Source organism: Manacus candei, unplaced genomic scaffold (assembly GCF_025592945.1).
Source record: "Manacus candei isolate 608988 ecotype Guabito, Panama unplaced genomic scaffold, ASM2559294v1 h1tg000584l, whole genome shotgun sequence".
NCBI classification, from domain to species: Eukaryota; Metazoa; Chordata; class Aves; order Passeriformes; family Pipridae; genus Manacus; species Manacus candei.
The window spans coordinates 1-20,800 of record NW_026138632.1 but is presented as its reverse complement, the minus strand read 5'-3'; the positions used below and the strand labels follow the sequence as shown (position 1 = coordinate 20,800).

General features: G+C 65.9%; 1 protein-coding gene and 1 long non-coding RNA gene across 2 annotated transcripts; both read right to left on the bottom strand.

Moving 5' to 3' along the window:
- Window positions 1-569: 569 nt before the first annotated feature.
- On the bottom strand, window positions 570-16,728 carry PPP5C (protein phosphatase 5 catalytic subunit). The gene is made up of 13 exons (XM_051776669.1): window positions 16,600-16,728; window positions 13,621-13,862; window positions 11,762-11,909; window positions 10,209-10,330; window positions 10,050-10,115; window positions 9,866-9,964; window positions 9,639-9,744; window positions 8,318-8,460; window positions 6,018-6,105; window positions 5,610-5,650; window positions 4,467-4,645; window positions 2,781-2,862; window positions 570-959 (listed from the first exon to the last, which is right to left on the bottom strand). Exons 1-13 carry the CDS (start codon window positions 16,715-16,717, stop codon window positions 897-899), a joined length of 1,497 nt encoding a protein of 498 aa, XP_051632629.1. The 5' UTR covers window positions 16,718-16,728; the 3' UTR covers window positions 570-896.
- On the bottom strand, window positions 12,052-13,344 carry LOC127466064 (uncharacterized). Its single transcript, XR_007902586.1, has 3 exons — window positions 13,098-13,344; window positions 12,377-12,758; window positions 12,052-12,335 (listed from the first exon to the last, which is right to left on the bottom strand). It is a non-coding gene; the product is annotated as an uncharacterized LOC127466064 (long non-coding RNA).
- Window positions 16,729-20,800: the final 4,072 nt, after the last annotated feature.

Here is a 20,800-nt window from a genome sequence, read left to right as displayed (position 1 = left end):
GGGTCCCTGGGGTGGGTTTTTGGGGGTCCCTGGGTTTGGGGTTCCCAGGGAAGGTTTGGGGTCCCTGGGTTTGGGGTTCCCAGGGAAGGTTTGGGGGTCCCTGGGGTGGGTTTTTGGGGGTCCCTGAGGTGGATTTAGGGGGTCCCTGGGTTTTGAGGTCCCTGGGGTGGATTTGTGGGTCCCCAGGGAGGGTTTGGGGGGTCCCTGGGGTGGATTTGGGGGTCCCTGGGTTTGGGGTTCCCAGGGAAGGTTTGGGGTCCCTGGGGTGGGTTTTTGGGGGTCCTCAGGGCTGTTCCCCCCCACCCCTCCATCCCCATGGCAACACCCCCGCGCGTCTCCACGGCAACCGTCACCATGGCAACAACCCCCTCCCCTTCCCCCCCCCAGATCCCCCCTCCCCCCCCCCCGCAACCGACTTTTGATCCCTTCGATTCGGCTTTAATTAACTTTATTTAACGTGATTAATTAATTACAGGTGGTAAAATCGCACGGCGGGGGGGGGAGGGGAGGGGAGGGGAAGGGGAAGGGGGAGGGGCGGGACCGGACCCCTCCCCCCTCCCCTCCCCGTGCACCTATTGCTCGTTTTTTGGGGGAAGGAAGGAAGGGGGAGGGGGAGGGGGAGGGGGAGAACAAACCCACCCCCCCCCTCCCCCCTCCCAGACACACCCCCCTCGGCCCCTCCCCCTCCCCTTCCCCCCCTCCCTTCCCCTCCCCCCCGCGCGGCTCCTCCACCCCCCCCCCCCAAACTGGGAGCGAACTGGGAGCGAACTGGGAGGGGGGGGGGAGGGGAAGGGGAGGGGGAGGGGGGAGGCTGAGGGGGGGGGGGAGGGGGAATAAATACAATCTTCCAATATATTAAAACCCCCCCTGGGGGGCGCGGGGGGGTCCCGGGGGGGTCACATCATGCCCAGCTGCAGGAGGGTGTTCGCGTACATCATGGGCTTGACGTTGGGGTGAGGCTGGGGGGGGGGCAAAGGGGGGGTCAAGGGGGGTCAGGGGGGGTCAGGGGGACCCCCCCCACCCCCCAAAAACACAGCACGGGGCACTCGGGGGGGCTGCGGTGGGGGGGGACCCCTCCCGAGTGAGATACGGCCCCCCCCTGGGGAACCCCAAAAGGAGTTTGAGCCCCCCACCCCAAAAAAAAAATGAGACCCCCCCGGGACCCCCAATTGAGCCCCCCAAACCTGAGACCCCCCCGGGACCCCCAATAGGACACTGAGACCCCCCCTGAGACTCCCCCGGACCCCCAACGAGACCCAACTGAGACCCCCCTGAGACCCCCCCAAACCTGAGACCCCCCTGAGACCCCCAATAGGACACTGGACCCCCCTGAGACCCCACAGAGACCCCCAGGACACTGAGACCCCCTGAGACCCCCCAAACCTGAGACCCCCCTGAGACCCCCAACAGGACACTGAGACCCCCCTGAGACCCCCAATAGGGCTCTGAACTCCCCCATAAACCTGAGACCCCCCCCGTGACCCCCAATAGGACACTGAGACCCCCCCGAGACCCCCAATAGGACACTGAGACCCCCCCCAAGATCCCCAATAGGGCTCTGAGACCCCCCAAACCTGAGATTCCCCCTCGGACCCCCAACATGACACTGAGACCCCCCCAAACCTGGGACCCCCCCCGAGACCCCAATAGGAGTCTGAGCCCCCCCAAAACCTGAGACCCCCCCCAAGACCCCCAATAGGAGTCTGAGGACCCCTTTGAGACCCCCAATAGGGCTCTGAACCCCCCCAAACCTGAGACCCCCCCTGAGACCCCCAACAGGACTCTAAGACCCCATTGGGACCCCCAATAGTCCCTCTGAGCCCTGTATTAGGGGGTCCCAGGGATGGTTTTGGGGTCTCAGGGGTATATTTTGGGGTCCCAGGGATGGTTTTGGGGTCCCAGGGGTATATTTTGGGGTATCAGGATATATTTGGGGGTCCCAGGGGTGTATTTTGGGGTCTCAGGCTGTATTTGGGGTCCCAGGGATGGTTTTGGGGTCTCAGGCTGTATTTTGGGGTCGGATGATTTTGGGGTCCCAGGGGTGTATTTTGGGGTGCCAGACTCACCACTGCCGTGAACTGGTGGAAGTCGGGGTGCAGGTTTTGGGGGTCCCAGGGGTATATTTTGGGGTCCCAGGGATGGTTTTGGGGGTCCCAGGGATGGTTTTGGGGTCTCAGGCTGTATTTTGGGGTCCCAGGGATGATTTTGGGGTCCCAGGGGTGTATTTTGGGGTCCCAGGGGTGTATTTTGGGGCCCCAGACTCACCACTGCCGTGAACTGGTGGAAGTCGGGGCACAGGTTTTGGGGGTCTCAGGGATGGTTTTGGGGTCCCCAGGGTATATTTTGGGGTCCCAGGGTACATTTTGGGGTCCCAGGGATGGTTTTTGGGGTCCCAGGGGTGTATTTTGGGGTGCCAGACTCACCACTGCCGTGAACTGGTGGAAGTCGGGGTGCAGGTTTTGGGGGTCCCAGGGATGGTTTTGGGGGTCCCAGGATATATTTTGGGGTCTCAGGCTGTATTTTGGGGTCCCAGGGGTATATTTTGGGGTCCCAGGGGTGTATTTTGGGGTCCCAGGGTAGGTTTTGGGTGTATTTTGGGGTGCCAGACTCACCACTGCCGTGAACTGGTGGAAGTCGGGGCGCAGGTTTTTGGGGGTCCCAGGGATGGTTTTGGGGTCCCAGGGTACATTTTGGGGTCTCAGGCTGTATTTTGGGGTCCCAGGGGTGTATTTTGGGGTCCCAGGGTGGGTTTTGGGTGTATTTTGGGGCCCCAGACTCACCACTGCCGTGAACTGGTGGAAGTCGGGGCGCAGGTCGCTGCCGCGCAGGTGGATGTACGAGCCCTTGTTGCCCATCTGGTCACTGCAGGGGGACAGAGGGGACACTTGGGGACACCTGGGGACACCTGGGGACATCAGGACACGGCCACCGAGGCTGGGGGACCCTCAGGGATGGGGACACTTGGGGACAGTGAGGTACAGCCCAGAACAGGGATGTGGGGACACCTGGGGACACTTGGGGACACTTGGGGACACTGAGATGTGGCACAGGGACACCATGGCTTGGGGACAAAGGGGACACCTGGGGACATCAGGACACGGCCACCGAGGCTGGGGGACCCTCAGGGATGGGGACACTTGGGGACACTGAGATGTGGCACAGGGACACCATGGCTTGGGGACAAAAGGGACACTTGGGGACACCTGGGGACACTGAGATGTGGCACAGGGACACCACGGCTTGGGGACAAAGGGGACACTTGGGGACATCAGGACATGGCCCTGGTGGGCCACCAAGGCTGGGGGACCCTCAGGGATGGGGACACTTGGGGACAGTGAGGTACAGCCCAGAACAGGGGCTTGGGGACAGCTGGGGACCAGACCAAGGGGACAGTGTGGCTCAGGGGACACCAGGGGACCACACCAAGGGGACACTGTGGCTCAGGTGACACCAGACCAAGGGGACAGTGTGGCTCAGGGGACACCAGGGGACACCAGCCCAAGAGGACATTGTGGCTCAGGGGACACCAGGGGACCAGACCAAGGGGACACTGTGGCTCAGGTGACACCAGCCCAAGGGGACACCGTGGCTCAGGGGACACCAGGGGACCAGACCAAGGGGACACTGTGGCTCAGGGGACACCTGGAGACTGGACTGAGGGGACAATGTGGCTCAGGTGACACCAGCCCAAGAGGCCCCTGCAGCTCAGGGGTCACCGAGGTGGCCCCGTGGGCTCCCGGCCACCATCCCCCTGTCCCCCCTGTCCCCACCATCCCCGTGTCCCCCCTGTCCCCCCTGTCCCCGTGTCCCTCCCGTCCCCATGTCCCCCCTGTCCCCACCATCCCCATGCCCCCCCTGTCCCCGCCATCCCCCTGTCCCCCCTGTCCCCGCCATCCCCATGTCCCTCCTGTCCCCGTCCCCCCTGTCCCCATGTCCCCCATGTCCCCGCCATCCCTCCCGTCCCCCTGTCCCCACCATCCCCCTGTCCCCTCTGTCCCCACCATCCCCCTGTCCCCCCTGTCCCCACCATCCCCATGTCCCCCCCGTCCCCGCTGTCCCCGTGTCCCCACCATCCCCGTGTCCCCCCTGTCCCCACCATCCCCCTGTCCCCTCTGTCCCCCCGTCCCCATGTCCCCCCTGTCCCCGTGTCCCCCCTGTCCCCACCATGCCCCTGTCCTCCCTGTCCCCACCATCCCCATGTCCCCCATGCCCCTCCCGTCCCCACCATCCCCCTGTCCCCTCTGTCCCCACCATCCCCATGTCCCCCCTGTCCCCGTGTCCCTCCCGTCCCCCTGTCCCCGCCATCCCCATGTCCCCCCTGTCCCCCTGTCCCCGCCATCCCCATGTCCCCCCTGTTCCCCTGTCCCCACCATCCCCGTGTCCCCCCTGTCCCCGTCGTCCCCGTGTCCCCCCTGTCCCCCCCGTCCCCGCCATCCCTCCCGTCCCCGTGCCCCCGTGTCCCTCACCAGTAGTTGGGGGCGGAGAAGACGGTGACACAGCGGCCATCGTGGGCCACCTCGTAGCCCTCGGCCTTGACCTCGTGGCTGCGGATGATGAGCTCGAGCCGGTTCCGCTCCAGGAAGCGCTTGGTGACGTCGGGCCCGAACTGGCAGCTCACGCCACGCTTGCTCACCGAGCGCCCGTTCTGGGGGCACAGGGGGGGACACACAGGGTCACCAGGGGATGGACAGGGTCAGCAGGGGATGGACAGGGTCAGCAGGGACATGGGGGGACAGGGGGACAGACGGGGTCAGCAGGGGATGGACAGGGTCACCAGGAACCCAGGGACACCAGGGGACAGGGGGGACACACAGGGTCACCAGGGGATGGACAGAGTCACCAGGGGATGGACAGTGTCACCAGGGGATGGACAGTGTCACCAGGGACATGGGGGGGACAGACAGGGTCAGCAGGGGATGGACAGGGTCAGTAGGGACATCAGGGGACAGGGGGGACACCAGGGGACAGACAGGGTCAGCAGGGGATGGACAGTGTCACCAGGGGATGGACAGTGTCACCAGGACCCCAGGGACACCGCAGGACAGACACTGTCACCAGGACGCCAGGACAAGGCAGGGGGTGTCACCAGCACCCCAGGACACAGAGGGGGTGGCACCAGGACACAGGGGGGTGGCACCAGGACAGGGTAGGGGATGTCACCAGAACCCCAAGACACAGAGGGGGGGCACCAGGACACAGGGGGGTGGCACCAGGACCGCAGGACATAGAGGGGTGTCCCCAGGACACAGGGGGACGTCACCAGGACACAGGGGGGTGGCACCAGGACACAGAGGGGTGTCACCAGGACCCCAGGACAGGGCAGGGGATGGCCCCAGGACACAGAGGGGTGTCACCAGGACACAGGGGGTGTCACCAGGACACAGAGGGATGGCCCCAGGACCCCAGGACATAGGGGGATGACCCCAGGACACAGAGGGATGTCACCAGGACCCCAGGACACAGGGGGGTGTCCCCAGGACACAGGGGGGTGTCCCCAGGACCCCAAGACATAGAGGGTTGGCCCCAGGACACAGAGGGTGTCACCAGGACACAGGGGGGTGTCCCCAGGACCCCCAGGGGACGTCCCCAGCACGGGGGGTGCAGCTCACCTGGGGCTGGGGGTCCGACCAGAGCAGGTCACACATGGGACCTGTGGGGGGGGGAGCACAGGGTGGGGGGGTCACAGCCGGGCCCCTCGGGGTGGGGACACCCCCGGGGGGTCACAGCCGGGCCCCTGGGGGTGGGGACACCCCCGGGGGGGTCACAGCCGGGCCCGTCGGGGCGGGGAGATCCCCGGGGGGTCACAGCCGGGCCCCTGGGGGTGGGGACACCCCCGGGGGGGTCACAGTCGGGCCCCTCAGGGCAGGGACACCCCTGGGGGGGTCACAGTCGGGCCCCTCAGGGCAGGGACACCCCCGGGGGGGTCACAGCCGGGCCCGTCGGGGCGGGGACACCCCCGGGGGGTCACAGCCGGGCCCCTCGGGGTGGGGACACCCCCGGGGGGGTCCCGGTCCCACCTGAGTCCGGGGGCTGCCGGTTCCGCTCGATCTTGCGGATGTCGTCGAGGGTGACGCCGTCCTCGCTGAAGAGACCCCCGTGCATGATCTGGGGACAAGGGGGGGACACGGGGGGGACGGGGGGGACATGGGGGGGATATGGGGGGGTGGGGAGGACAGGGGGGACGGGGGGGACATGGGGGATGAGGGGACAGGAAGGGACAGGGAGGGACACAGGGGGGACATGGGGGGGACACAGGGGGGACATGGGGGAGATGGGGGGACAGGGGCCATGGGGGAACACAGGGGGGACAGGGGGACACGGGGGGGACATGGGGGGATGGGGGGACAGGAGGGGACGGGGGGGACACGGGGGGGGACACGGGGGGATGGGAGGACAGGAAGGGACACAGGGGGGACAGGGGGGAGATGGGGGGGACACGAGGGGGACAAGGGGACATGAGGGGGACACAGGGGGGACAGGGGGACACAGGGGAGATGGGGGGACAGGGAGATGGAGGGACAGCAGGGACAGTGGGAATGGAGGGATGAGGGGACGGGGGGGACACAGAGGGACGGGGGGACGGGGGACATGGGGGACAGGGGGAGATGGAGGGGACGGGGGGGATGGAAGGGACAGGGGGGGATGGGGGGACAGGGGGACAACAGGGACAGTGGGAATGGGGGGATGGGGGGACAATGAGGGACGGGGGTGACAGGAGGGGACAGGGAGGGATGGGAGGGACAGGGGGGACAATGAGGGACGTGGGGACAGCAGGGACAGTGGGAATGGGGGGACAGGGGGACAGGGGGGACACAGAGGGACGGGGGGACAGGGGGACATGGGGGGGACACAGGGACACAGGAGGACACGGGGGGGACACGGGGACAGGAGGGGATGGGGGGACAGGGGGACAGCAGGGACAGTGGGAATGGGGGGATGGAGGGACAGGGGGGGACACAGAGGGACGGGGGGACAGGGGGAGGGACACAGGGACACAGGGACACAGGGGGACAGGGGGACACGGGGACAGGAGGGGATGGGGGGACAGGGGGACAGCAGGGACAGTGGGAATGGGGGGATTGGGGGGACAGGGGGACACAGAGGGACGGGGGGGACAGGGGGACATGGGGGGGGACACAGGGACACAGGGACACAGGGGGACAGGGGGACACGGGGACAGGAGGGGATGGGGGGACAGGGGGGGACACAGAGGGACGGGGGGACAGGGGGACATGGGGGGGGACACAGGGGGACAGGAGGGGATGGAGGGACAGGGGGACAGCAGGGACAGTGGGAATGGGGAGATGGGGACACAAGGGGGACAGCAGGGACAGTGGGAATGGGGAGATGGGGACACAAGGGGGACACAGGGGGGACAGGGGGACACGGGGGGGGACACAGGGGGACAGCAGGGGATGGAGGGACAGGGGGACAGCAGGGACAGTGGGAATGGGGGTATTGGGGGGACAGGGGGACACAGAAGAACAGGGGGACAGGGGGACACGGGGGACAGGGGGCACAATGAAGGACGGGGAGGACAGGAGGGGACAGAGGGGGACAGGGGGACATGGGGGGACAGGGAGGGGAAGGGATGGAGGGGACAGAGGGGGACAGTGAGGATGGGAGGGACAACCCCCCAGTCCTAAAACAGAGACACCCCCCCATTGTGACAGGGAGAACCCCAAATCCCCCCGAGGACAAGGACTGTGGGGACCCCCCCAATGGCACTGCCAGATAGGGAGCCACAGGGATCAATGGGCATTGCCAGATAGGGAGCCATAAGGATCAATGGGCACTGCCAGACAGGGATCTATAGGGTCCAGTGGGCACTGCCAACAGGGATCTATAGGGTCCAGTGGGCACTGCCAACAGGGATCTATAGGGTCCAGCAGGCAGTGCCAGGTGTGGAGCCATAGGGACCAGCAGGCACTGCCAACAGGGATCTATAGGGTCCAGCAGGCACTGCCAACAGGGATCTATAGGGTCCAGCAGGCAGTGCCAGGTATGGAGCCATAGGGACCAGCAGGCACTGCCAGATAGGGAGCCATAGGGACCAGCAGGCACTGCCAACAGGGATCTATAGGGTCCAGCAGGCACTGCCCAATAGGGATCTATAGGATCCAGCAGGCACTGCCAACAGGGATCTATAGGGACCAGCAGGCACTGCCAACAGGGATCTATAGGGACCAGCAGGCACTGCCCAACAGGGATCTATAGGGACCAGCAGGCACTGCCAACAGGGATCTATAGGGTCCAACAGGCACTGCCAGCCCCGGAGCCGGGTGCCCCGTGCCCCCCGTGCCCCCCGTGCCCTCACCAGCACTTTGCCGTTGATGCACTGGGCCAGGGGCAGCCACTCGAAGACCTCGCTGAAGAGGGCGAACATCTGCGCCGTGTACTTGGCCTTCACCTCCCCCTCGAAGCCGTAGATCTGGTTCATGTTGTCCGTCTCGTGGTTCCCTGCGGGCACACGGGGACACTGCCAGGGCTGGGGGGCATTGCCAGGGCCTGGGGGGCATTGTCAGGGCCTGGGGACATTGTCAGGGCTTGGGGGACACTGCCAGAGCCTGGGGGGCATTGTCAGGGTATGGGGACACTGCCAGGGCTTGGGGGGCATTGTCAGGGTATGGGGACACTGCCAGGGCTTGGGGGACATTGTCAGGGCCTGGGGACAGTGCCAGGGCTTGGGGGACATTGTCAGGGCCTGGGGGACACTGCCAGGGCCTGGGGGACACTGTCAGGGCTTGGGGGCATTGTCAGGGCCTGGGGGACACTGTCAGGGCCTGGGGACACTGCCAGGGCTTGGGGACACTGTCAGGGCCTGGGGACACTGCCAGGGCTTGGGGACACTGCCAGGGCCTGGGGGACACTGTCAGGGCTTGGGGGCATTGTCAGGGCTTGGGGGGCATTGTCAGGGCCTGGGGACATTGTCAGGACTTGGGGGACATTGTCAGGGCTTGGGGGACACTACCAGGGTCTGGAGGACATTGTCAGAGCCTGGGGGACATTGTCAGGGCTTGGGGACATTGTCAGGGCCTGGGGGACATTGTCAGGACTGGGGGACACTGTCAGGGCCTGGGGGGCATTGTCAGGGCTTGGGGACCCTGTCAGGGCCTGGGGGACACTGTCAGGGCTTGGGGACACTGTGAGACCTTGGGGGACATTGTCAGGGCTTGGGGACATTGTCAGGGCCTGGGGGACACTGTCAGGGCTTGGGGACACTGTCAGGGCCTGGGGACACTGTCAGGGTCTGGGGACACTGTCAGGGCTTGGGGACACTGTCAGGGCCTGGGGACACTGTCAGGGCTTGGGGACACTGTCAGGGCCTGGGGACACTGTCAGGGCCTGGGGGGCATTGTCAGGGCTTGGGGTGGGATTGACCTCCAGTTGGGGACAGGGGACACCGGGCTGGGACAAAGGCCACCAACTGGGGACAGGGGATGCAGGGGTGGGATGTGATCCCCAGCTGGGGACAGGGGACACGGGTGGGACAAGGGCCACCAGTTGGGGGCAGGAACATGGGGGTGGGATGTGACCCCTCAGATGGGGACAGGGGACATCGGGGTGGGACAAGGGTCACCAGTTGGGGACAGGGGACAGAGCCCTTGCCCCCCGTGTCCCCTGTGTCCCCAGCTCACCCCTGAGCAGGTGGAAGTGGTCGGGGTAGAGCAGCTTGAAGCCGAAGAGCGTCAGGATGACCTCGACCGAGAAGGACCCGCGGTCCACGAAGTCCCCGTTGAAGATCTGGGGGGGGGGTGGCTCAGGAAAAGCAGCTCCCCGGGGGGGTCCCCCGGTGTCCCCTCCCTCCCTGACCCCCGTGTCCCCTTCCCCAGCCCTCAGGGACCCCCCAAAACCGGGTGGATACGTAGGGGTTGGTCTCGGAGGGCAGCCCGTTGAGCTCGAAGATGTTGAGCAGGTCGTAGAACTGCCCGTGGGTGTCACCACAAACCGTCACCTTTTCCGTCTGCCAGGGGACAAAAGGGGGGTGGCACCGGGGTGGGGACACGGGTGACAACCCCCCTGACCCCCCCAAAGAGAGGGGAACCCACCTCCTTCAACGTTGTCTCCACCAAGGTGGGGAGCTTGGCCAGCACCTCCTTCACCTGCACCAGGATCTGTGGGGCGGGGACACCTGGGGACACTTGGGGACAGGGTGGGGACGGGGGGAGGGGGGCTTTTGGGGGGGTGTTCGGGGGGGTCGGGGGTACCTGGTAGGCACATTTCCTGTGGAGTTTCTTCTGGTCCTTGTACCACTGCATGAGCTCCTTCATGAAGGCCAGAGTGACCTTCCCGTCCTCCAGCTTGGGGCCGCTGTACTCGTCCTCGATGGCTGCGGGGACGGCGGGCACGGTGGCACAGGGGGGACGGCGGGGACGTGGCCCCCCGGGGCTGGCACGGCACCCCCAGGGCACCCCCAGCCCACCCAGGGCACCCCCAGCCCCCCAAGGGCCACCATGGCACCCCCAGGGGCCACCACAGCACCCCAAGGGCCACCATGGCACCCCCAGGGCACCCACAGCCCCCCCAGGGCCACCACAGACCCTCAGGGCTGTCACAGTCCCCCAAGGGCCACCACAGACCCCCAGGGTACCCACAACCCCCTCAAGGGCACCCCCAGCCCCCCAAAGGCCACCACAGCCACCCCCAGGGCACCCACAGCCCCCTCAGGGCACCCACAGCCCCCCAAGGGCCACCACGGCACCCCCAGGGCACCACAACCCCCCCAGGGCACCCACAGCCCCCCAGGGCACCCATAGACCCCCAAGGCTGTCACAGCCACCCCAGGGCCACCACGGCACTCCCAGGGCACCCACAGGCCCCCCAGGGCCACCACAGACCCTCAGGGCTGTCACAGTCCCCCAAGGGCCACCACAGCCACCCCAAGGTTGTCACAGCCCCCCCCAGGGGGGCCCCTGAGATGCCTCTAGACCCCCAAAACCCCCAGGAGGACCCTCTTAGACCTCCAAGACATCCCCAGGAGGACCCTCTTAGACCTCCAAGACCCCCAGCAGGACCCTCCTAGACCCCCAAGACCCCCAGGAGGACCCTCTTAGATCTCCAAGACCCCCAGGAAGACCCTCCCAGACCCCCAAGACCCCCAGGAGGACCCTCCCAGACCCCCAGCAGGACCCTCCCAGACCCCCAGGAAGACCCTCTTAGACCCCCAAGACCCCCAGGAGGACCCTCTTAGACCCCCAAGACCCCCAGGAGGACCCTCTTAGACCCCCAAGACCCCCAGGAGGACCCTCCCAGACTCCCAAGACCCCCAGCAGGACCCTCCCAGACCCCCAAAACCTCCCACGGGGACCCCAAACCTTTGCCAGGGACCCTCCCGGCCCCTCCCCAGGAGCCCCTGGGATGCCCCTAGACCCCCAAGACCCCCAGGAGGACCCTCTTAGACCCCCAAAACCCCCAGCAGGACCCTCCCAGACCCCCAAAACCACCCACAAGGACCCCAAACCTTTGCCAGGGACCCTCCCAGCCCCTCCCCAGGAGCCCCAGGGACCCTCCCAGACCCACAACACCTCCAGGAGGACCTTCCTGAGCCCCCTCAAGGTTCTCACAGCCCCTCAGCCCCCTCCCAGACCCCCAAGACACCCCCAGGAGGACCCTCCCAGACCCCCAAGACCCCCAGCAGGACCCTCCCAGACCCCCAAAACCTCCCACGGGGACCCCAAACCTTTGCCGGGGCCCCTCCCTGCCCCTCCCCAGGAGCCCCCCGGCCCCCCCAGCCCCCGTGGGGTGTTGGTGGGGGTCTCACTCATGCTCTCGATGTCCAGGGAGTCGACCACGGAGCGCTTGGTCTCGTCGCTGGCGATGGCCCTCTCGAAGGCCTTCTGCTTGACGATGCGGTGGCACTCCTGGTACTTGAGCTTGGCGTCCTTGTCGTTGGGCCTCACCTTCACCACCTGAGCAGGGACACCCCCAGAGGGCATGGGGACAACCCTCAGGGCACAGGGACACCCCCAGAGGGCATGGGGACAACCCTGAGGGGACAGGGACACCCCCAGAGGGCATGGGGACACCCCTCAGGGGATGGGGACACCCTTCAGGGCACAGGGACACCCCCAGAGGTCATGGGGACAACTCTGAGGGGACAGGGACACCCCCAGAGGTCATGGGGACAACTCTGAGGGGACAGGGACACCCCCAGAGGGCATGGGGACAACTCTGAGGGGACAGGGACACCCCCAGAGGGCATGGGGACAACTCTGAGGGGACAGGGACACCCCCAGAGGGCATGGGGACACCCCTCAGGGGACAGGGACACCCCCAGAGGGCATGGGGACAACCCTGAGGGCACGGGGACACCCCCAGAGGGCATGGGGACACTCCTCAGGGGATGGGGACACACCCTCAGGGCACGGGGACACACCTCAGGGGATGGGGACACACCTCAGGGGATGGGGACACACCTCAGGGCACAGTCACACCCCTCGGGAGATGGAGACACCCCTCAGGGCACAGTCACACACCTCATGACACAGTCACACCCTCAGGGCACAGAGGACACCCCCAGGAGCCATGACGACACCCCTCAGGGTACAGTCACCCCCTCAGGGCACAGAGGACACCCCCAGGGGCCATGAGGACACCCCTCAGGAGATAGGGATACCCCTTAGGAGATGGAGATACCCCTCAGGGGACAGGGACACCCCTCAGGGGACAGGGACTCCCCTCAGAGCACAGAGGACACCCCCAGGAGCCATGAGGACACCCCTCAGGGCACAGTCACACCCTCAGGGCACAGAGGACACCTCTTAGGGCACAGGGACATCCCTCAGGAGATGGAGACACCCCTCAGGGCACAGAGGACATCCCCAGGGGCCATGAGGACACCCCTCAGGGGACAGGGATACCCCTTAGGAGATGGAGATACCCCTCGGGGCACAGTCACACCCTTCATGAGACAGGGACACTCCTCATGAGTGTCACACACCCTCAGGGCACAGTCACCCCCTCAGGGCACAGAGGACACCCCTCAGGGCACAGTCACACCCTCAGGGCACAGTCACACCCTTCATGAGACAGGGACTCTCCCCATGAGTGTCACACACCCTCAGGGCACAGGAATACCCCTCAGGACATGGAGACACCCCTCAGGGCACAGTCACACCCTCAGGGCACAGAGGACACCCCTCAGGGCACAGTCACACCCTCAGGACATGGAGACACCCCCTCAGGGCACAGAGGACAACCCTCAGGGCACAGTCACACCCTCAGGGCACAGAGGACAACCCTCAGGGCACAGTCACACCCTCAGGGCACAGAGGACACCCCCAGGGGCCATGAGGACACCCCTCAGGGCACAGAGGACACCCCTCAGGGCACAGAGGACACCTCTCAGGGCACAGTCACCCCCTCAGGGCACAGTCACACCCCCAGGAGCCATGAGGACACCCCTCAGGGCACAGTCACCCCCTCAGGGCACAGGGACACCCCTTAGGAGATGGAGATACCCCTTGGGGTACAGTCACACCCCTCAGGACATGGAGACACCCCTCAGGCGATGGGGATACCCCTCAGGGTGTCATGTCCCCTCAGGACAGGGACATGCCCCGGCGTCATGGGGACACACAGCCACCCCCTCACCTCCCCAGCCTCCCTTGCCCCTCTCACCGTCTCGTAGTCGCGCAGGGCGGCCTTGAACTTGCCCAGGGCCATGTTGCTGGCGGCGCGCCGGTAGTAGCCCTTGACGTACTTGGCGTCGAGCTGCACGGCGCGCGTGGCGTCGGCCAGGGCGTAGCCGTAGCACTCGGTGCGCAGGTAGGCCAGGCTGCGGTTGCCGTAGTAGATGGCGTTGCCGGGGTTCAGCTCGATGGCGCTGCTGTAGAACTTCACCGCGTTCTCGTAGTCCTTCCCTGAGGGGGGGACGGCACGGGGAGGGGGGCGGGAGAGATGGTTAAGGGGGGATTTACCTCATAGGTTTTCTTGAGGGGGCATCCAGGGGGTTCAAGACACCCAGTTAGGGGGGATTTCCCTCACAGGCCTTGGCTGGGGGCTTGGGGGATATCAACCTCATAGTCCTTCCCTGAGGGGCATCCAGGGGGTCAGGACACCCAGTTAGGGGGGATTTCCCTCACAGGCCTTGGCTGGGGGCTTGGGGGAGATCCCCCTCGTAGTCCTTCCCTGAGGGGGGGACGTCACGGGGAGGGGGGTAGGAAGGCTGGTTAAGGGGGGATTTACCTCATAGGTTTTCTCTGGGGGGCACCAATGGGGTCAGGACACCCAGTTAGGGGGGGTTTCCCTTGTGTTAGGCCTTGTTTGGAGTGCATCCAGGGGGGTCAGGAGAGATGGTTAAGGGGGGATTTCCCTCATAGATTTTCTTGAGGGGGCATCCATGGGGGTCAGGACACCAAGTTAGGGGGGATTTCCCTCACAGGCCTTGGCTGGGGGCTTGGGGGAGATCCCCCTCATAGTCCTTCCCTGAGGGGGGGACGTCACGGAGAGGGGGGCAGGAGAGATGGTTAAGGAGGATTTACCTCATAGATTTTCTCTGGGAGCATCCGGGGGGGTCAGGACACCCAGTTAGGGGGGATTTCCCTCATAGGTTTTCTCTGTGGGGCATCCAGGGGGGTCAGGAGACCCAATTAGGGGGGATTTCCCTCATAGGCCTTGGTGGGGGTGCATCCAGGGGGCAGGAAGGCTGGTTAGGGGGGATTTCCCTCATAGGTTTTCTCTGGGGGGCATCCAGGGGGGGTCAGGACACCCAGTTAGGGGACATTTCCCTCATAGATTTTCTCTGGGAGCATCCAGGGGGTTCAAGACACCCAGTTAGGGGGGATTTCCCTCACAGGCCTTGGCTGGGGGCTTGGGGGAGATCCCCCTCGTAGTCCTTCCCTGAGGGGCACCCATGGGGTCAGGACACCCAGTTAGGGGGGATTTCCCTCAAAGATTTTCTTGAGGGGGCATCCAGGGGGTCAGGACACCCGGTTAGGGGGGACTTCCCTTGGGTTAGACCTTGTCTGGGGGCATCCAGGGGGTCAGGACACCCAGTTAGGGGGGATTTCCCTCACAGATTTTCTCTGGAGGGTATCCAGGGGGGTCAGGACACCCAGTTAGGGGGGATTTCCCTCATGGATTTTCTCTGGGGGGTATCCAGGGGGTCAGGACACCCAGTTAGGGGGGATTTCCCTCATAGATTTTCTCTGGGGGGTATCCAGGGGGGTCAGGACACCCAGTTAGGGGGGATTTCCCTCACAGGCCTTGGCTGGGGGTGCCCAGGGGGGGCAGGACACCCAGTTAGGGGGGATTTCCCTCACAGGCCTTGGCTGGGGGTGCCCAGGGGGGGCAGGACCCCCCCACTCAGAGGGATCTCCCCACACCCAGGGGATCCCCCTCATAGGCCTTCCCTGGGCCACCCACAGGGGTCAGGACCCCCTTCCCCCATGGCTGCTGGGATGGAAGCCCCCCAGGATCACAATCTGGCAGCTCCTATTGCCCTCCTGGCTCCCTATCTGGCAGCCTCTGTTACCCCCTCCCACAGCTCCCTATCTGGCAGCCCCCATTGACCCCAATAGCCCCCCATAGCTCCCTATCTGGCGGCCCCCATTACGCCCCACAGCTCCCTATCTGGCAGCCTCTGTTACCTGCCCCTATGGCTCACTATTTGGCAGCCCCATTACCCCTCCCTAAGGCTCACTATCTGGCAGTGCCCATTGGCCCCCATAGCTTCCTATGGCTCCCTATCTGGCAGCCCCGTTACCCCCCATGGCTCCCTATCTGGCAGCCTCCATTGCTCCCATTACCCCCAAGGGCTCCCTATCTGGCAGACCCGTTACCCCCCAATAGCTCCCTATCTGGCAGACCCCATTGCTCCCATTACCCCCTATAGCTCCCTATCTGGCAGCGCTCATTCCCCCTGTTACCCCCCATGGCTCCCTATCTGGCAGCCCCCATTACCCCCCATAGCTCCCTACTTGGCAGTGCCCATTGCCCCCATTACCCCCAATAGCTCCCTATCTGGCAGCGCCCATTGCTCCCCATTACCCCCTATAGCTCCCTATCTGGCAGTGCCCATTGCCCCCATTACCCCTTATAGCTCCCTATCTGGCAGACCCCATTACTCCCATTACCCCCTATAGCTCCCTATCTGGCAGCCCCCATTACTCCCATTACCCCCCATAGCTCCCTATCTGGCAGCGCCCATTGCCCCCATTACCCCCCATAGCTCCCTATCTGGCAGCCCCATTGCCCCCATTACCCCCTATAGCTCCCTATCTGGCAGCGCCCTTTGCTCCCCATTACCCCCTATAGCTCCCTATCTGGCAGACCCCATTACTCCCATTACCCCCAATGGCTCCCTATCTGGCAGCGCCCATTACCCCCTATGGCTCCCTATCTGGCAGCCCCCATTACCCCCCATAGCTCCCTATCTGGCAGACCCCATTACTCCCATTACCCCCTATAGCTCCCTATCTCGCAGACCCCATTACTCCCATTACCGCCTATGGCTCCCTATCTGGCAGCGCCCGTTGCTCCCCATTACCCCCAATGGCTCCCTATCTGGCAGCGCCCATTACCCCCAATGGCTCCCTATCTGGCAGCCCCCGTTTCCCCGTCCCGGCCGCCTCCCCGGCGGCCCCGCTCCCCCGGTACCTTTGAAGAACTCGTTCGCGCGGGCCTTGAGCGCCTCCGCGCGCTCCAGGTCGGCGGCGCTCGGGGGCCGCCCGGGGCCGGCGCCGCCGCCGCTCCCCGCCCGCTCTTCCTCCGCCATGGCCGGGCCGCAAAGCGCCGCCGCCGCCGCCGGCTGCCGCCGCCAAGCGCCGCTGTCGTAAAGCCGAGGCGGGGTGGGGAGGTGTCGCAAAAGCGAGGGGAGGGGACTGGAGCGGGCGGCGGGTCCCCAAAATCCACCGTGTCCCCGAAATCCACCGTGTCCCCAAAGCCCACCGTGTCCCCGAAATCCACCGTGTCCCCAAAGCCCACCGTGTCCCTCCGTGTCCCCAAAGCCCACCGTGTCCCCTCCTGTCCCCATCACCCACCCACCGTGTCCCCAAAGCCCACCGTGTCCCTCCGTGTCCCCAAAGCCCCCCATGTCCCCTCCTGTCCCCATCAACCCCCCACCGTGTCCCCAAAACCCACCGTGTCCCCAAAACCCACCGTGTCCCCAAAGCCCCCCATGTCCCCTCCTGTCCCCATCACCCCCACACCGTGTCCCCCAAACCCCCCGTTTCCCAAAGCCCCCGTGTCCCCAAAGCGCTCCGTGTCCCCAAAGCCCCCCGTGTCCCCTCCTGTCCCCGTCACCCCCACACCGTGTCCCCAAAACCCCCCGTGTCCCAAAGCCCACCGTGTCCCCAAAGCCCACCGTGTCCCTCCGTGTCCCCAAAGCCCCCCGTGTCCCCTCCTGTCCCCATCAACCCCCCACCGTGTCCCCAAAACCCCCCGTGTCCCCAAAACCCACCGTGTCCCCAAAGCCCACCGTGTCCCCAAAGCCCACCGTGTCCCTCCGTGTCCCCAAAAGCCCCCATGTCCCCTCCTGTCCCCGTCACTCCCACACCGTGTCCCCAAAACCCCCCGTGTCCCCAAAGCCCACCGTGTGTCCCTCGTGTCCCTCCGTGTCCCCAAAACCTCCTGTGTCCCCTCCTGTCCCCATCACCCACCCACCGTGTCCCCAAACCCTCCCGTGTCCCCAAAGTCCCCGTGTCCCCAAAGCCCACCGGATCCCCAAAGCCCCCGTGTCCCGCCGTGTCCCCTCCTGTCCCCATCACCCCCCCAAAAGCATCCCCCAAACCCATCGTGTCCCCAAACCCACCGTGTCCCCAAAATCCACCGTGTCCCCCCAAACTCTCCGTGTCCCCAAAATCTGTCTCCTCCTGTCCCCATCACCCCCCCAGTGTCCCCAAAACCCACCGTGTCCCCAAAATCCCCCGTGTCCCCCCATGTTCCCTGTGTCCCTTCATGTCCCCATCGCCTGTGTCCCCCTGTGTCCCCATCACCCCCCATGTCCCCTCGTGTCCCCTCCATCAGCCCCCATGTCCCTCTATGTCCCCCCCACGTCCCCAGAGTGTCCCCATCACCTGTGTCCCCGTGTCCCTCCCCTGTCCCCCCCCCGCCCCCCCGTGTCCCCCCATGTCCCCCCCTGTCCCCCCATGTCCCCATCACCTCCCCCGTGTCCCCCAAATCCTCCATGTCCCCCCCATGTCCCCTCACGTCCCCATCACCCCCCACGTTCCCCCCGTGTCCCCCCATGTCCCCATCACCTCCCTCGTGTCCCTTCATGTCCCCCGTGTCCCCAAAATCCTCCATGTCCCCCCCATGTCCCCCCCTGTCCCCCCCATGTCCCCATCACCTCCCCCGTGTCCCCCAAATCCTCCATGTCCCCCCCATGTCCCCTCACGTCCCCATCACCCCCCACGTTCCCCCCGTGTCCCCCCATGTCCCCATTACCTCCCTCGTGTCCCTTCATGTCCCCCGTGTCCCCAAAATCCCCCCATGTCCCCCCATGTCCCCAGAGTGGCCCCATCACCTGTGTGTCCCTGTGTCCCCCCCCATGTCCCCCCATGTCCCCCCATGTCCCCCCATGTCCCCCCCCATGTCCCCCCAATGTCCCCCCCGTGTCCCCCCGTGTCCCCCAGGACCCCCCCATGTCCTCCCCATCCCCCTCATGTCCCCCCCATATCCCCCCATATCCCCCCATGTCCCCCCCATGTCCCCCCCATGTCCCCCCCATGTCCCCCCATGTTCCCCCCATGTCCCCCCATATCCCCCCATGTCCCCCCCATGTCCCCCCATGTTCCCCCCATATCCCCCCATGTCCCCCCCATATCCCCCCCATGTCCCCCCCATGTCCCCCCCATATCCCCCCATGTCCCCCCCATGTCCCCCCATATCCCCCCATGTCCCCCCCATGTCCCCCCCATGTCCCCCCATGTCCCCCCCATGTCCCCCCCGTGTCCCCAAGGCAGACCCGGAGCCCGCGGTGGCTTCAGAGCGGGTTTATGGGGGGGGGACAGCACGGGGGGGGGGCCGCGCACGGAGTGGGGGTGACACCGAGTGTGTCCCCCCCGTGTGACACCGGGGGGGGGGTCCGTGTGACACCGGGTGTGTCCCCCCCGTGTGACACCGGGGGGGGGGGGTCCGTGCGACACCGGGGGGGGTCCGTGTGACACCGAGTGTGTCCCCCCCGTGTGACACCGGGGGGGGGGGTCCGTGTGACACCGGGGGGGGGTCCGTGCGACAGCCGGGGGGGGCCGAACGGGACCCCCCCCCAAAGCACCAAAGTTTTTTGGGGTGGGGGGGGGGGGTTGGGGGTGTGCGTGTGGGTCCAGCGGCTCCGGGGGGGGGCACGGGGGTGGTCTCGGGGGTCTTTTGGGGGATTCTTGCACGAGGACGGTTTGGGAAGCTCAGGGGGGGCTCTCTGGGGGGCTCTCAGGGGTCTTTTTGGGGGGGCTCTCGGGGGTCTTTTGGGGGGTTCTCTCATGAAGGTGGTTTGGGGGCCTCTCAGGGGCTCTCAGGGATCTTTAGGGGGGCTCTCGGGGTCTCTCGGGGGTCTTTTGGGGGGGCTCTCGGGGGTCTTTTTGGGGGTTCTCTCATGAAGGTGGTTTGGGAGCCTCTCAGGGGCTCTCAGGGGTCTTTTTGGGGGTCTCTCGGGGTCTCTCGGGGGTCTTTTGGGGGGCTCTTGCACGACGACAGTTTGGGAAGCTCAGGGAGGCTCTCGGGGGTCTTTCAGGGTCTTTTTGGGGGTTCTCTCATGAAGGTGTTTTGGGAGCCTCTCAGGGGCTCTCAGGGGTATTTTGGGGACTCTCAGGGGTGTTTTTGGGGGTCTCTCGGGGGTCTTTTTGGGGGATTCTCTCATGAAGGTGGTTTGGGGGCCTCTCGGGGGCTCTCAGGGGTCTTTTGGGGGGCTCTTGGGGGTCTTTTTGGGGGGCTCCCAGGGGTCATTTTGGGGGTTCTCTCATGAAGGTGGTTTGGGGGCCTCTCGGGGGCTCTCAGGGGTCTTTTGGGGGGCTCTCGGGGGTCTTTTTGGGGGTTCTCTCATGAAGGTGGTTTGGGGGCCTCTCGGGGGCTCTCAAGGGTCTTTTGGGGGGCTCTCAGGGGTCTTTTTGGGGGTCTCTCAGGGGTATTTTGGGGGGCTCTTGCACGAGGACGGTTTGGGAAGCTCGGTGGGGGCTCTCAGGGGGGGGGTCTTGCACAAAGGGGGGGCTCCCACACGAGAGTCTCACACGGGAGCTCCTCCAGAGCGGGACAAAAGGGGGGGGGCCCCGGGGGGGGGGGGGGGCCCTGCCCTGGTGGTCCCAGATTTGGGGATGGGGAACGAGGGGGGGGAGGGGGAGGCAAAGTGTCCCCCACCCCCCAAAAAGGGGCATTTTCAGCCCAGCACCAAAAGGGGGGTGATGGGACCCCCCCCAGCACCAAATGGGGGGGTGAGACCCCCCCTCAGCACCAAAATGGGGGGGATGAGACCCCCCCAGCACCAAAATGGGTGGGATGGGACCCCCCCCAGCACCAAAAGGGGGGGGTGGGACCCCCCCTCAGCACCAAAATGGGGGGAGTGGGACCCCCCCCAGCACCAAAATGGGGGGGATGGGACCCCCCCTCAGCACCAAAATGGGGGGGTGGGACCCCCCTCAGCACCAAAAGGGGGGGGTGGGACCCCCCTCAGCACCAAATAGGGGGGATGGGACCCCCCCTCAGCCCCCCACCGAGGTATGATGGGGGGGGGGGCTCTGGGAGACCCCTGGGGAGGGTTGTGGGAGGGGTCCCCAAAAGTGGAGGGAGGGGTTTGGGGGGTCCCCAGGGGTCTGAGGGGGTCCCCAGAACTGAGGGGGGGGTCCCTGAGGGGAGGGGCCATGAGTTGGGG